The following is a 16,600-nucleotide window of genomic DNA, read 5'->3' as shown; positions in this document are numbered from 1 at the left end:
CTTCAGCAATCTCTGTCCTCTCTTGGTGTCAGAATCTTGTGTCTACTTTTTTTGGTGTCTCAGAAGCATCTGCCACTTTCCTCCATGGCTCTCAGTTCTTATACTGCGTCTTCATCTTGAGTGAGCAGTGAGCTTACAGGCTTCCCAGTCCTGTGGGGATGTCTCCGGGTTTAGAGGGCTCTGTTAGTGTCCATGTGTCCTGCTCAGTTTCACTCTGCTCTCACTTCTCCGGTCACACTTGTGTCTTTGTCTCACATTCCCCAAAGCCATCTCTGGACTTTGCCGTTGTGCCCCTTGTTCGGAGAACAGCTTCCAGGGTTCTGGCTGTTCTCCCTGCGCTGTCACCTCTGGTCTATCCCAGTGTTCTTCCCATCCCCTGCCTTGGAGCAGCCTCTCTGGGTCCAAGCAGGGTAGAGCCAACCACGTCCCCCTCAGCTTTGCTCTTGGATGCCCGCAAGGACATGGCATGGACTAGATTTCCTTTTCCCACTGCACCCCTTCTGTGCACTCTGTCATTCCTTGTGTGCACAGCGCAGTCTCAGTGTTCCTGCCCAGATCCCCCACTCACTCGCAGCACCAGCTGCAGACTGCTCGTGTCTAGCCGTCTACCAGTCAGACTGCCTCGGAACACTCAGCAGCTCCCTGTCAGGGAGGACACTTAAGCAGTGGGCGTCAGGGCTGCATGCAGTCAGCCTTCTCGTCCAGCGTCCAGTGTGTGTCCTCAGCTCCCGGACTCCGTACTGTGCAACCACAGCTGTCCCTCCCGTGCTCGCAGGCTGGGCAGATGGAGCTTGCTGCCCAGGGACCACTTGTCATAGTTACTTTCATGACTGACTCACTTCCCCCGTCCTGCAAATGTTACCTTCCTATAATATTTAGAAGTTTTTACCCACAAGTACTTAGGATTTCATTTTTTGTTATTTTTTTCTGTCCAGTAGAGGGCTTCTGCTCTCATGTTCACTGCTGTTTCTGTATAGCAGGAGCCCAGTAGCTGTTAAATGAACGCATCCCAATGCTTTCTGTGATATTCTTAATCCTTTTCTGACCAAGTCTCCTTCCCACTCAGGTATTTTAAACCCCACCTGTGTAGACAGAAGCTTCTGTCCCACCTGGTCCTTGGCCCACAGCTCCTCCCCGTCTGTGAAGAGCAACCCTGTAATCATCATGGTGTGGCTACCATAGCTGACCTGTGCTCTCCCCATCTTGAACATTTAAGCTTTGATGGCCATGTGATTAAACCAGTTAGCATGATAGCCAGGCTCTCCAGAGCGTGGCCTGACCTCATGTGCTTCTGAGTTTCTTGCCAGGCTTTGCTTTTCCAGGCATGCCTCATGCTTGACACAGCTTCACACCATGATCCAGTTCAAGTTCATTATCTTTCGACTCCTGTCCCCCTCAGTCTGCTCCCTGAAGATCCATCCATTCCCCTTTGGATGACCCTGCTGACATTCAGCCTTTGCTTGATCAGGGCTTTCTGCCAGGAGAGGCTTTACTGCCAGCTAGCCTTGACTTTTTCGTCTGATACCCAGTGTTCCCCATCATTTGATGGTTGCGTACTTTGCTCTCTCTTTCCCTAATCATCACTGCCTTTCCTTCATGGTGAAGGCTTACCACAGTGATTGACCTTGTTCTGTGGGCTTGTCCATTAATACTAGTATTTAAATTGTCTGCTCATTGGGAAAGTTCCGGTGTGGAGTATTTGTGTTCATTGGCTGTAGGAGCTAACTTTGAGGGAAGGAAAACCAGCTGTGTTTCAGTACTTTGCTTTTCTAGACCATCATTTGGTTTTTTTGTTTTGAGGCATTTTATACTATCTTGAACATTTAAACAATCACAGTGAATAATCACATGACTACTACAGTTTACCACTACGGTTTATACTCATGCTCCATGTAATAGCACAGAGATGGCCCGTGCTATCATCTAGGTTTCTGTGTTTCTCATAGTCGTGCGCCAAGAGAAACCTCCTGTTGATTTGTGACTGTTGCAGTGACAGCTGCTTCTCCTTCTGCTTTGCTGTTTGCCCCCAGTGACATCGCAGGGATGCTGCTGAAGTCCACAGGCAGCTTTCTGGAGTCTGGCCTGCAGGAGAGCTGTGCAGAGCTGTGGACTAGCGCTGATGACAACGGTGCAGCTGACGAGTTGAGGTTGGCGTCACACTGGCTTTCTCTCTGTTTCTTGCTGTGGGAGTCTTACTTCCCAGTGGGCTTCTGGAGGTCTTTGTTCAGACTGGACTGTGATGGCCCTGGGGTGGGCACAGCACGGGGAGGGAGGGTTATCAGTGGTCTTCTGGTTGTGGCTTTACATGAAAACTTCTTTATAGAAACTTCAACATGATAAAAATATAGTGGATATTAACTGAAAATGGCTATAGCAACACTCTTTCCCCATGTTTTCCTGCTGTGTCTTTAGATGTTACGTTTTGTCCTTTAAAGCCCTGTAGCCGTCCACGCTACCTTTTAATGCCGTTTGGCACATTTCTATTATTTATGCTTGTCTTATCCTTTTTGTTGAAAATCAGGGTAGACTCATCTGCTGGATTCCCTCCAGTGATGCAGATGCCACTGAACTGTTGAAATTGCACCCACCATGTGTGTGTGTGTCTATCTGTGTGTGTCCTTGTATTTATGTATCTGTGTCTGTCTGTCTGTGTGTGTCCGTGTATTATGTATCTGTGTGTGTGCTTATGTCTTATGAGATGCTGCACATAGAGCCATTGTGTGCCATCTGTCTGTCAGGTGCATGTTCAGAGCTGAGGCGTTTTACTCACTGACCCGAGTCTGGGGAAGAGCAGTTAACATCTGGGTATAGACATTCCATTCCCACTGAGGCTCTGAGCTGGTAAAACACTAATAGTTGAGACACAGAATGAGCCTTTGTGTGGCCCTGTAGTTTTAAGTTATAAATGTAAAGTTGACATGAGACTTGAAGTATCGAGGCAGTGAGCTAGGCAACAGCTTTGACAGCTCCCTCATCTGCCAGGGCCTCCGTGTGCTACCATGCCTGCTCCATGGTGTCCTGCCCCTGTGATCAACTGTGGTGGCAGCACTCTGCCACACAAGTCAGCATGATCTGCCAGGTGGTCCTGGGGGCTAGCTGTATTGGCTACACTGAGTGTGTATTTCTTTTCAGTCATATCATGAGCTTTTAAACTCTAAGAACTTGTCATAGCAATGTCTAGAAAATTAAGCATACTGCTACTTGAGAGATACTTGATGTCCCCTGTGTACATGGAATACTCGAGCACTTTCTGCAGAACTCTGCGGATCAAGCTTCCCAGGATTTTGGCCACAGCCTCAGTAACTGCTTGTTCGCATTGAGGAAATCTGTGGGAGCAGTTTGTTGCTATGATTTGAAATGTGCTGCCTATTTGTTACTAGCGGCTCATGTACTCCGGTGCCCCAGTGTGAACTGACTTCCCCCGGCAGGAGGTCTGTCATAGAGATCAGTACTCGGGTGCCCCTGTGTGAACTAACTGACTTCCCCCGGCAGGCGGTCTGTCATAGAGATCAGCCGCGCGCTCAAGGAGCTCTTCCACGAAGCCCGGGAGAGGGCCTCCAAGGCGCTGGGCTTTGCTAAAATGCTGCGGAAGGTGAGTCCCCCAGCCTGGCTGCTGCTGCTGCCCTTTCCTTGTTTTGTTCTTAAGGTCGATCCTAAAGAGGCTTCTCTTCTGTCATCCTAGGACCTGGAAATAGCAGCAGAGTTTGTACTGTCTGCCTCGGTCCAAGAACTCCTGGACGTTCTGAAAGAGAAGCAGTATGTCAAGGTGAATCCCACGGTGATCTCGGGGCCATTGGTCTCCACTGCATTCTAAAGAGGCTGCTTGTTCATTACGTCCAGAGTTAATAATCTTGGCAGTCTGCACACGTACTGGACATGTTCCTACTAGAACACGCTTCCTCATACTTATCTTTCTTATAAATGCAGACAATGCATCAACCACAGTGTATACTGATTAACTTAGTCATACATGTTTAAAGTAGTGACTACAGTAGAAGATGGAAACGACATTACTGACGTCGTATCACTGATTTTAGTGTTTGCCCGCAGGTCTCTAATCCGGTAGTCCTGGTGTGATTCTTTGGTAATGCATCCTAGTCGTCATCGTAGTTACTTCTTGGACCCATCTTCACCCCTCTTTAAGTCTGAGGTTTATCACTTTGGGACCTGCATATGGCATGTCATTGGCAACTGTATGCCAAGCCCGGATGTCTTAGTTAAGGTTTTTGTTACTGTGGTAGAACATAAGACCAAAGCAACTTGGGCAGGAAAGGGTTTACTTGACTTACCCTTCCCTATCACTGTTCATCACTGAAGGATGTCAGGACAGGAATTCACTCAGGGCAGGAACCTGGAGGCAGGAGCTGCTGCAGAGACCATGGAGGGGAGCTGCTTACTGCCTTGCTTCCCATGGCTTGCTCAGCCCGCTTTCTTATAAAAACCCAGGACCATGAGCCTAGGGATGGCACCACCCACAATGGGCTGGACCCTCCCCATTAATCATTAGTTAAGAAAATGCCTTACAGGCTTCCCTTTAGCCTGATCTCATGGAGTCATTTTCTTGTTTGAGGCTCCCTCCTCTCCAGTGACTCTAGCTTGTATCAGGTTGACATAAAACTAGCCAGCACACTGGGAATGTGTGACATAGGGCTGACTCTTGTGCAGCTTGTGCCTCCATCATGGCATTGTATTCCATGTTAAGGTGACCCTCAACTCCTGGAACCTAGCACTGACAGGTTGTTCCAGGCACCCTTGTGAAGAACACAGTGTTGGCAGTGGGACAGGGAAGCAGTGCCCTGCATCTGTAGAAACCTCAGTGCTACCCCAAGTCCCCTCCCAGCCCCTCTCCCTTCTCCTTCAGCCGTACTCAGCAGAGCCATGTGCAGTTCAGCTTGCTGTTGGCACTGATGCATCTCTTCCACTGTCCACTCCCGCTCCAAGCCCCTGGACTGGGGCTGAATTCACTACATAGCCCAGGTTGGGCTCTGAGTGCTAGGAATGCAGACATACACCTCTCCATGCCTGGCTGATGTTAATCTCATGCTTCTTAGTTTAAGGCTGGGTTATTTGCTTTCCAGGTACAGATTCCCGGCTTAGAGAACTTGCACGTGTTTGTCCCCGACAGCCTTGCTGAGGAGAAAAGAATTATTTTGCAGCTACTCAATGCTGCCACGGGAAAGGACTGTTCCAAAGATCCGGATGACGTCTTCATTGATGCCTTCCTACTTCTGACCAAGCACGGGGACCGAGCCCGTGACTCGGAAGATGGCTGGGGCACCTGGGAATCACGGGCTGTCAAAATTGTGCCTCAGGTGGAAACTGTCGATACCCTGAGAAGCATGCAGGTTGGTGGCCTCACTTGCCATCCAGCTGTGCGGGTCAGAATGTTTTTATGAAACAGAGCGTGGCAGCTTTCAAACATCACCCCTCATGATCTGAATGCTCCCCAAAATGGGCCTGTATGGTTCATTACATGAATAGTTAGCATGATTGTACTAGAAGTATCCCGGCTAGTTTAATTGTGTCGGATTATACTGGAATGTTTGAAGTAACCTGTCTGCTTGATTTGTACCTTTTAGTGTTCAGTCAGTTAGATTTAAAAGGCGCCATTTCATTGATGAGTCATAATTCCAGACAGCACAGTCCCAGAGTGACCCTGAGGACAGAAACAGTGCTGGCCTTGTCACGTAGTTCTCACTTGTATAGTGAAGAGCAGATTCTGAGACTCACTGAGGACTGCTGTCGGGAGCCTCCTCACATGGCTTCCAGCTCAGGCCGTGAGAGCAGATGTCGCTGTGCACCCGGAGCTCCTCCACCCCGCCCGCCTGTTCTTTCTCTCGCACTCACAGGCAAGCCTGCTCACTCCCTTGTTTAAATCAGGAGTGTGGCAGCAAGTGTAAACGTGTCCTCCCACTTCTGCTAGTCACCAGCCTGGCAGCCAGACGTGTGTTCAGCAAATGATCTGTCTGGAGTTCCCAGGGCCACTGCCACAGCTCAGGCATCTTCGCCTGTCCTGTTTGTAGTTTCCCTGCTTCAAGCCCCTTTCCCTCCCCCAGTTCTCCAGTTGGTTTGTGGTTTGTTGGAGAGAGAGCATGGCAGCACTCAGATCTATCCTAAATACTACAGTGGCTCTCAGGCTCTTAGAGGTTCACAGTCATAGTCTTGGCGCTTTAGTCCTTAATGCTGGGGCTTTCATCTCTGTCTTTTCCATCTCCCCGGGCTGCTCCAACACACACAATCTGTGCATGCCCGTGCCTTTTCCCAGTGGGGAGTGGGGTTTTTCTTCCTTTGCTGAAGAGCCAGGTCACCAGTGCTTGCTGCCCTTGGTCAGGTGGCTAGCTGGTACAGGAGCTGCACCTGCAGGGGACCTTGGACAGGTGGCTAGCTGGAGGGTGGCACTGTCTGAGGGTGGGGTTGCAGCAGAGTGGGAAAGCAGTCACCGGTCTCGTCTGGCTTTCCTCCCAGGTGGACAATCTTCTCCTGGTTGTCATGGAGTCTGCTCATCTCATAATTCAGAGAAAAGCCTTCCAGCAGTCTATTGAGGGACTGATGACTCTTCGCCACGAGCAGACATCCAGTCAGCCGGTCATTGCCAAAGCTTTGCAGCAGCTCAAGGTACTGACCATGCCATGCTTGCCTCTGGGTGAAATGCTGTGGAGATGTCATGTGGCGTGAGGTGATGTCGTGTGATGGATGTGAGTGGTCGCCATTCTTCCTAGTGTCCACTTATGTGTGTGTGTATATGAAACATTTTTTAGGTTCTTCCCCAGACTGTAGAACTGGGAAGGATGAGAATATTGGCTCTGGGGTTATGAACTGTCACACTGAGAGGTCAGAGGTCATCACCTCCTTGTAGCATCTGGGAGTTACTGTGGTATCTCATACAGAAGCACTGAGAGTTTAAATAAGACTGGGTTTCTCAGCCTTTACCTTGACATTAGGGCCAGTGATTCTTTGTTGTATGGAGTGGTTGTAGGGAGTGGGATGTCTTCTGTTATGTGGGGTGGTGGGGTGTCTCCTGCTGTCTGGGGTATGAGGTATCTCCTGCTGTATGGATGGTGGGGTGTCTCTTGCTGTATGGATGGTGGGATATCTCCTACTGTATGGGGTATGGGTGTCCTTTGCTGTATGGGTGGTGGGGTGTCTCCTATTGTGTGGGGTGGTGGGTTCTTCTGATGTATGGGGTGTCTTCTGCTATATGGGTGGTATGGTGTCTCCTGCTGTATGTGTGGTGGGTGTCTCCTGCTGTATTGGGTATGGGGTGTCTCCTGCTGTATGTGTGGTGGGGTGTCTCCTACTGTATGGGTGATGGGGTGTCTCCTGCTGTATGTGTGGTGGGGTGTCTCCTGCTGTATGGGCTGGTGGGCTGTCTTCTGTCATTTAGGATGGTACAGGGTGTCTTATGTGTTGTGGAATATCTGGCAGCATCCTCGGTCTCTATCCACCAGATGACGTAGGCCTTAGCTGCTCCAGTTTTGATCCCGTGGAAATGCACAGAAACGCCAGTGACACCAGTGCCTGTTCACAGACCAGAGTGCAATTAGGTCCAACCACCTTATGTGGGTTGTTTTCACTTGGTGTTCTGTAAGGTGCCAAAGACTATCTCAGACAAATAATGGTGAAAATAGGATTTCTCTGTCATGTTTGGATGAAGTACCTCAGTGGTCTCTGCCCATGGTGAAGGTGGCATCTTCCTGTGGTTAATGCTGGTTTGCTTCTCTTTGGACTGATTGTGGTTTGGGACTCCTCAGAATGATGCTCTTGAGCTGTGCACCAGGGTGAGTGACGCCATTGACCGAGTGGACCACATGTTCACGCTGGAGTGCGATGCTGAGGTTGATGAGTTGGAGTCTGCCACGCTGCAGCAGTACTACCGAGAGGCAATGATTCAGGGTTACAACTTTGGGTTCGAGGTAGGTACCAAAGGCGAGGGAACACCGCACAGTCCAGAAAGTGCTGTGAGGGTTACAAGAGGCTTTAAGGACTCTCTACGAAAAGTCTTACCTTCATTATAATCATTGCATTGTCAGGAATGTCCCCTATACTGCTGTAACGTGTCCAAAATGTTAGTTTCCAGCTGCCAGGTATTGCCCAGGTTTTATTTTCTACTCATAACTGTCTACTATATTTTAAAATGTTCTCTAAGAACATAAAAGTACGTTCTTTATTTAAATATGAATAAAGTATTTACCAAACTATATATATATTTTTTTTGGGGGGGGGGGTTTCGAGACAGAGTTTCTCTGTGGTTTTGGAGCCTGTCCTGGAACTAGCTCTTGTAGACCAATCTGGTCTCGAACTCACAGAGATCTTCCTGCCTCTGCCTCCCAAGTGCTGGGATTAAAGGCTTAAAGGTGTGCGCCATCACCGCCCGGCTTACCAAAGTATGTTTTGTGACTGTATTCTGTAATTCTATGGGTTATTCAGAGTATACATGCTGATTAGACTTTGCTGTTCATTTTTAGAAATAGACATTTTGGGCAAATATAGCATTATTGTGTATAGGCATTGCTAAAATGGTTTTGTTAATTTTGGTATGCATGGAATCTTCTAACAGTATCATAAAGAAGTTGTTCGTTTGATGTCTGGAGAGTTCAGACAGAAGATAGGAGACAAATATATAAGCTTTGCCCGGAAATGGATGAACTACGTCCTGACCAAATGTGAGAGTGGCCGAGGCACACGACCCAGGTAACAGCCGAGCAGCACACTTGATTCTTGCACGAGGCACGTAAGGCTGGTAGTATTTTGTTTCTGTGTGCCATGTGAAATTCATGAGCAGATTATACAAGAACATTTATTCTAACGCAGCACTTTTTAAATGGCAGTATGTATCTATGAAGCTTGTAGCTAATTGTAGCAGAAAGAAAATCTTTATGTGTCCTAAACGGCCTGCCTCCTCAGAGGGATGTGCAGGGTGTGCGTCAGCTGTCCCTGTCTGTAATGCGCTGCATTGCACTTGCACTAGCACAGAGTGGTCACTAAGTTTGTGAGTCACACCTGGCCAGGCATCCTGTGATCCATATGAACAGACGGGACACTTGTAAGCCAAATCAGCACAGTGCAGACGGTCTGCCTGTGAAATGCAGTGTGAGAACTCGTGGGACAGGCTCACAGGTGACTCTGTGTGCCTGCTGTCCTAAGTGCCTTCATGGTTCTTTTTGGCGTTAGAATCGTCTTTAATAAGCTGTCCTGTCTGTCACTGTAAGCTCGCTCTGTTCAGGTGTTTATACAGTGATCACCTCCCCCTCCCCCAAAATACGAAGCATTTTGTCCTAGACAGTACATTTCCAATTACTTTTACACTGATTTTAGTATTGTGTAGTCTGCAGCATTTCCCCAGCTATTGTTTTCCTGTGACAGGTGGGCCACTCAAGGATTCGATTTCCTACAAGCCATTGAACCTGCCTTTATTTCAGCTTTACCAGAAGATGACTTCCTGGTAGGACACACTCTAAATACCTTTTCTGTTAAACTGGGTGGTGCATTGTCTGTGGTACACTCCTGTCTCTGCCATGAGGACATGGAGCCACAAAAGTGCCCTTTAAAATGCGGTGAGGTTTTCAGTGACCTTCTGTTACTACAGCTCTGTGCAGCTGACTCTGGTGAATTCTCTACCCTCACACTGTAGATTAGATGCAGTCTCTATATTTCATAAACTGCCAGCTCAGGAACTGCCTTTTAGAAGTTACTGAGAACAGGATTGACTGTTGCCCCAGAGTGCCCATTATCAGAGCACAGCATCAGTGCCCAGTGTTCTGAACAGCCTCTGGCCGTGGAGACACTTGATCTTTGCTTATAGATGGCATTGTTCCCTGGGGAGTAGTCTGCTGAGTTGCTTTTATTTATGAGAATGGAATGTATGATATATTATTTAAATAGTACTTAGCTTATATCCACTTTATCCTTGTATCTTCTGTCTTTTAAACTAACTAAAAACATTGAAGGTCAAATAGACTGACTGTAGTATGCTGTTTATAGAATTAAGACTTTCTTTTCTTTTCTTCCAATTTTTCTTTGGTTTCTAGAGTTTGCAAGCCTTGATGAATGAGTGCATTGGCCATGTCATAGGAAAGCCACACAGCCCTGTCACAGGTTTGTACCATGTGAGAACGGGATACACTGGTTGTGATGAGCAAACTGTCTTAGGATTGATGCTATTTATAATAATAAAAGATGTATTTTAAAAATATCCAGAGGGTGACAGAGAAGAGGTTTGTCCAGGAACTCCACAGTCATCCTACTAAACCCTACAGAAAGATTAAGCCTTACCTTTGAACTGGTTTTTGTTTGTCTTGTATTATTGCTGCACCCTTGCTCTCCTTGTTAAAATCTTTGTGTATAGGGACAACAGGGAGGGGTTCCTCTGGTCCTCCTTTCTCTCGTGAAGGAGAACTGTTTGTTTTTCCATGTTTTTCCAACTTTGCCACTCGAGTAAATTTTTATTTGCTTTTGACTTTTTTTTCTTTTAATTTTTTCGAAACAGGGTTTCTCTCTGTAGTGCTGGCTGACCTGGAACTCACTTTATAGACCAAGCTGGCCTTGAACTCACAGAGATCCACCGCCTGCCTCTGCCTCCTGAGTGCTGGGATTGAAGGTGTGTGCCACCAATGCCGTGCTGGTTTCAGGGGTGTTTGTTTGTTTGTTTGTTTGTTTGTTTGTTTAAAAATGCCGTTCTTAGCTGGGTGGTGCTGGCACACACCTTTAATCCCAGCACAAGGCCAGCCTGGTCTACCGAGTCAGTTCCAGGTCAGCCAGGGCTACACAGAGAAAAACCCTGTCTTAAAAAAAGGGGGGAAGAATAAAATGTTTATTAAGAAAGACTGTGTCATTCTTGATACAGTCTGTGAGTAAAACCAAGTCATGAGCACTCCAAAATAGAAAGTTTAAATTGCATAGAATAGTTAAGAAATGGTACATTTGCCAAACATTGGCTATCCTGGTTAAAAGAGCAGACAGTGGTGTAAGACGTTAGAGCAGAAAGTGGTGTAAGAAGACGTGACAGCAGACAGTGGTGTAAGAGAAGACGTGACAGCAGACAGTGGTGTAAGAAGACGTTAGAGCAGACAGTGGTGTAAGAGAAGACGTGTTAGAACAGACAAAATGGTAGCCTGTCAGTCACTGCCTCTGCTAGGATCCTGGGGAGGTGAAACTGTCCATTTTGTAGTAGGAAAATCTCTGGTTTTGTGTTTCCTTTAGAGTTTCATCTAATTTTAAGACTGGGATGTAGAGTACATTTTTAGCGCGTGCTGGGTCTGGCTTGAGTCCCCAGAACATGAAGTTTGTTAATAATGATGACATCTAGTTGTAAGTGTCATATGGCTTTAGGTTTTAGTTTTATCTTAAATTGTATATGCGTTAGCCTCGTATTAACCCATTTAAAAGGAGAAGAGCGGAAGTCTAGGGAGAGACCAGGGTAATTGTGCCTGTCCCTAGCCTGGTTTGGTGTTAAATAACCCTGCATGGTTGTATGTGTTGAGGTGCAGAGATCTCCATCCAGAACCTTCACAGACATCTGTGTGCGGAATCTTTCATGTGTGTGTGGCAGAAAGAGTTCCTTTTTTACTGATGAGCTGCCACATGAGTGGTTCAGTTGGTCCAGATGCCTGCCAGTCATTTGTTCAGCAGATGTTATGTAATGTTCACCTCTGGGTTTACAGAAGCATTGTTTTAGTAGAAAAATGTTTGAATATGTAATATAATTTTGCTTACTTTTACGAAGGTAACATATTTGGTAATATTTGCTTATTTTTTCTCCCAGTGAGTGAATTTGTTTAGGTTACTGGCAAAGCCAGTTGACTCTTTATTTACACTAGGTGGTCTGGCTTGGCAGCTTTCTGTCACCCACTTTAACAAGTTTCCTTTGTTGACATTTGCGGCAGCTATCCATCGGAATAGCCCCCGTCCTGTGAAGGTGCCCCGATGCCACAGTGACCCTCCCAACCCACACCTCATCATCCCAACCCCGGAGGGATTCAGGTATGAGGCGCTCCTGCACCATGGGCTTGTCTCTGCCATGCTTGCTTGAGCTCTGGAGTCAGCTGGGTGCTCGCTCTGAGTGCAGGGTTTTTCTTTCTGATTGGCCAGACGCTTCCTAGAGCTTTCTCCTGCTGTCTTGAGGACACACCGCAGTGTCTTAGTTGGAGAAGAAAGACAGCCTGAGTCTTTCAAGATGATTTAGCTCCCAGCTTCCTTATAACCCCAGCTACTGGGTGCTTTCTGCCTTTGGAGTAGTTCTTCCCTTTTCTTTCTTGGAAGAGTTACCTTGGGAAAACAAATTTAAGTGTGCAAAGCTTAGTGAACATGTGAGGACAGTTCTCGGTGTCTTTTTAAGAGTGGAGATAGGTGGGGTGGCCATTCCACTATTGACATTCGTGCGTGTGGATAGTTGTGAAGTAGACAGTCCAGAAGCACCCCATGTTCACAGTGATGCTCCATCATTGACCTTCACACGCCCGTGGTGGTGGGATCCTCATTCTCTTACCGCAGTCCCTCTGATCAGGATTTCATGTAGGATTTCTAGGCGAGGGCCTTTAATGCTAGTTCCTTTTTTTCTTTCCATGGACCAGAACTCTTAAGTAGCGATGTGCATTTTATACTTCTAGAGATTTTTTTCACTTTCTACCCATGTATTATGTACCATTCCACCTCCTTTCCTACCTGTGTACCTGAAGCCTCTCTTCTCGCCTTAGCACTCGGAGCGTGCCTTCTGACGCTCGGAACCATGGCAACTCTGTTGCTGCTGCTGCTGTTGCTGCCGCCGCCGCCGCCGCCACCACTGTCCCTGGCCGCCCTGGCCCAGGTGGTGGCGACTCTGCGCCGGCCAAACCCGTCAACACTGCCCCTGAAACCAGGTAGTCCCACTACACCAGCAGTGTGTCGCCCACCCCATTGCCCCTCATACCCTTCCATTGGGTTGGTAGCATTGTGTCACAGAGTGACAGCCTGGAGTCCCCTGTGGGTTGTCATAGCCTCCAGACCCTGGAGCAGGCAGCAGAAGTAGACGATGTATTGATGGTAATGCTTCTCCTGTGGAGCCAGCACTAGCTGAAAGGACCCTGGCTCTGCCAGTCTTCACCCCAGTGCACCACAGGACTCCACGCTGGGCCTCGCGGTCTTTCCCGGGTCAGAGCAAAGCAGTTCTGACTTAATTTCACCCAGTGTCTGAGCAGAACGGACACTGCCAGAGTTCTTCCAGCTAGGAAGGGGGTGTCCCAGAATAGGGGAACTGGGGAGGTCTAGTCAAAAGTGGAACCATCTTGGACTGTGCCATGTGTAGCGCCTACGGTGAGGCAGTGTGGAAGCGGGCAGACGAGGCTTTGCAGCTCAGAAAGCTAAAGCCATGTGAGCCGAACTTTAACACCAGTCTAAACGGCCTACAAGCTTTCTATTATTGCTACTAATTAAAAGCATTAATATTCCTAATTTTTAGTAATAAATGTCTATAACCTTAAAAGTTAAATGTTTTACAGCTTAATCCATTCACAATAAAATAAAATAAATATTAAAGGCAACTCCCATTTACTGTTTGTTTTTAGTTTTGGAGCGTTTCGTGGCATATGTCTTCACATTCGCTTCCGTCTCTCCATGGGGAGCTCCCTAGACTTTTGTTACAGTGATGTGTGCAGAATCCAGGAAAGCAGGGAGAATGGTAACTGCCAGGGCCCAGCTTCCCAGCTGCTGCGTCTGCATCCAGAGCTGTTCCACAGCTGAGGAGCTGCTGTCTCAGCATAAGGAGAGCGTCTTTATGTGACGCTGTGTACTTCAGGATCCTAATTCAGATCCACTTGGCCTCTAGTGCCTTTAGTAGCAGCATAGTTTTGAAGGTTTTTTTATTAAATTTTTTTAATGCAGAGTAAGAGGGTTTGCTTTGAGATAATATGTCTGTGAGCATGGCTAGAGTAAGCAGAGTCCTCCAAAGGCGTATGGGAGTCCAGGCCTGCACTGCTCCCTTCCATGGCAGTCTAGGAGTGTCACAGGGCCTGCCAGGTGGTGCACTCTGCCGAGAGCACAAGTCCTAGCACAGCATGGCCTGCAAAGGGAGCTCGGAGACACCTGTGTCAGCCCACAGTGTCCAGGGTGTTTAATTTTGTTTTGTTGACCTTGAAAATAGCTATGCTAGGCTTAAATTCTGTCATCAGTATTTATTTGAAAACAAAACATTTTTCAGGCTGGCCTTGCCTGACCAGCTTCCACTGACGCTCAAGAACTGCCTGTTTCTTTTCAGCAGTGTTCCAAGCTGGTTGTCACTCCACAGAAATTGACAAACTTTTCCCCCCACTCCCTTACCTCCCACCCACAAATACACCACTTCTCCAAGGACACTTCTTACCATTTACCCTCACAAAAATCTCTGAAAGTCATGAGATTGACTTATTTCATCTTCAGGAAAGCAAGAAGGTAGAGATATCGCATGACCCCCATGGCCTCCCAGATAAGCCCCGGTTTAGGAGTGGACAGGAGTTCAGGAGTCCTCCCTTTTGTCAGTGGCCTAGCCCTCACGTGGCACCAGAGATAGTTCAAGGAACCAAGGCAGTAGAGGTGCTACCCACAGAGCAGCCCACGCTGAGGCCGTGGCTGGTTACCATACCGCCCCCGCCCCTGCTCAGATGCACCACACTCCTGGATGCCTGAGCATCCACTGCAACCACTTGCTGAGCAGCAGATCCCATTTCCATGTAGTCTTGGGTTACGTGGCTCCAGTAACTCTTCCTAATTTAATCACAGCCTTTCCCTGTGAGCTCACTCTGTTGTAGGAAAGCGGCTGACTAACTTCTCTGACATGCTGGCCTCTTACTTTCCAGGTGCTTGCCGCTGCTTGAGAAATTGTTAGGCGCTCCTTTCTTACTGCTAGACATTGGCTATCTTTTGAACCATGTAACCGTTCTAGTACTCTTGTTATAGTTATTTTAAATTTAATTTTTTTACAACCTTGAATATCACCTAATTTGGTTAATGCCCCTCTATCCACGGTAGGCTTAAACTGTGGGCTTTTCCATGCACTGCCGTTTAAATAGACGGGCTTTATTTGTGTTTCAGTTGTTAATGTGAAATAAACTGATTTTGAGGCCAAGTGCCCTACAGTCAGACCCCGGGGAGACCCTGGCTCAGTGGCTACTCTATTTATTTGGGTGATAGGTTTTGTGGGCCTTGCCCATGTGTTGTCCTCTGCCCCCTAAGTGCCAGTTGCACCCTCCCAATCAGCAGTCACAAGTGTCCACAGACACTGCCGCGGTCCCTAGGCAGCACTGTCCTGTTGAGAATCGGGACTCTAGAAGAGTCTCATAGACCTTTGTATTTAATGCGCCATTGACTTGATAGCTCAGTTGTTGTTGTTTTACTGTTAAACAGGGGTTCCAGCGTCCCTGAAAATGACCGCTTGGCATCCATAGCCGCAGAGCTGCAGTTCAGGTCTCTAAGTCGGCACTCGAGCCCCACGGAAGAGCGAGACGGTGAGTGTCACTGTCAAAGTTTCCCACCAGCACACCTGTTTGTCCTGACCCACCAGTTGTGATGTCCTTGAACAGGACTTGTGGGGAGCCACCAAGCTTTAGGAGCAGGTTTAGCCCTGTCCACATGGCCTTTCAGTACAGCTTTGCATATTCTAAGTCTTCTTCATTGTGTTTTACAAACAATGCCCCTCCTGATATTTTAATTCTTCAGTGTCCTCTTTCTGTGGAAATACTCAAGTACTACTGTGTTTGTTGTAATCTGGCAACAGCCCCCTAAAGTGCCATTTTCTAAAAGCGAATAGAGACTCAGTCACTAGGAAGGAGCAGGTTGGCCGTGGTTGGTGCCATTCAGCACCTCAGCATAGGGTTGTTTTTAGGTGAATCTTAATTTGTATGAAAACCTCTGCAGAGCCAGCGTATCCCCGAAGTGACTCAAGTGGATCCACACGGAGAAGCTGGGAACTTCGCACACTCATTAGCCAGACCAAAGGTAGGAGAAAAGTGCTGCGCTTGATCGTGTTGGTGCTCCGAGTTGAGGTCTACCCCGTTACATCTGTGGCCTCGCTGGTACCTCTGACGTCATAGTCACGGCCATGACCTTTGTGGACATTTTCTGTGCCTTTGGGCACACTCACCCTCTAAGTAGCACAGTCCCTCCATGTTGTGAGCGTTTGTGAGTGTAAGCATTCACCTTCAGGCTGAGAAACTGGGGGAAGGAATTGTGGCTGGTGGGAGGGTGGGACTAGTAAGTTACTATGAGAAATTTGTCCTGTCAGCTGGATTAGCACAGAAATAGGGGCTTGGTTAGAGTTCCATTACAATGATTCAAGGCGCACGAAAGTATTAGATTAGCATGAGTTTCCAGAGCAGGGTGGCAGCAAGAAACAGCTTTGGGCCAACAGTTGTCAGGCCATGTCAGGCCCTGTCAGGTCCTGTGCAGATTCTTGTGTATTGAGGGGGACATTTCAGAAACTGGAAAGCAGTCTCTATGCCAGCCCACCAGTAATGGTGGTTCCCCCAAACAAGGTGGTGGCCATTACTTTGCCCTGCTTTTGAAAACAAGTTTAGAGCACATAAGACCCACTTTCAGTCACAATAGAACCTAAGGACAGCAAAGGTAAAGTAGTTTGGGTATTTTGAGACTCATC

The 16,600-nt window shown here is 47.7% G+C and overlaps 1 protein-coding gene across 2 annotated transcripts in view; it reads left to right on the top strand.

Annotated features, from left to right (window-relative positions):
- Positions 1 to 16,600, top strand: part of Map3k4 (mitogen-activated protein kinase kinase kinase 4) — a 93,722-nt gene that overhangs the window by 62,713 nt on the left and 14,409 nt on the right. For both annotated transcript variants that reach the window (XM_005363376.3, XM_026787338.1), the window contains exons 7-19: positions 2,031 to 2,147; positions 3,493 to 3,592; positions 3,683 to 3,766; positions 5,079 to 5,345; positions 6,466 to 6,615; positions 7,752 to 7,913; positions 8,558 to 8,691; positions 9,364 to 9,442; positions 10,029 to 10,095; positions 11,883 to 11,979; positions 12,693 to 12,854; positions 15,352 to 15,452; positions 15,862 to 15,942. In XM_005363376.3, the coding sequence (XP_005363433.1) occupies positions 2,031 to 2,147; positions 3,493 to 3,592; positions 3,683 to 3,766; positions 5,079 to 5,345; positions 6,466 to 6,615; positions 7,752 to 7,913; positions 8,558 to 8,691; positions 9,364 to 9,442; positions 10,029 to 10,095; positions 11,883 to 11,979; positions 12,693 to 12,854; positions 15,352 to 15,452; positions 15,862 to 15,942 (1,601 nt within the window). The remainder of the gene's footprint in view (positions 1 to 2,030; positions 2,148 to 3,492; positions 3,593 to 3,682; positions 3,767 to 5,078; positions 5,346 to 6,465; positions 6,616 to 7,751; positions 7,914 to 8,557; positions 8,692 to 9,363; positions 9,443 to 10,028; positions 10,096 to 11,882; positions 11,980 to 12,692; positions 12,855 to 15,351; positions 15,453 to 15,861; positions 15,943 to 16,600) is intronic.

Source organism: Microtus ochrogaster, linkage group LG9 (assembly GCF_000317375.1).
Source record: "Microtus ochrogaster isolate Prairie Vole_2 linkage group LG9, MicOch1.0, whole genome shotgun sequence".
NCBI lineage: Eukaryota > Metazoa > Chordata > Mammalia > Rodentia > Cricetidae > Microtus > Microtus ochrogaster.
Note: the sequence above shows the minus strand (reverse complement) of the source record. Positions and strands in the feature narration are given on the sequence as shown.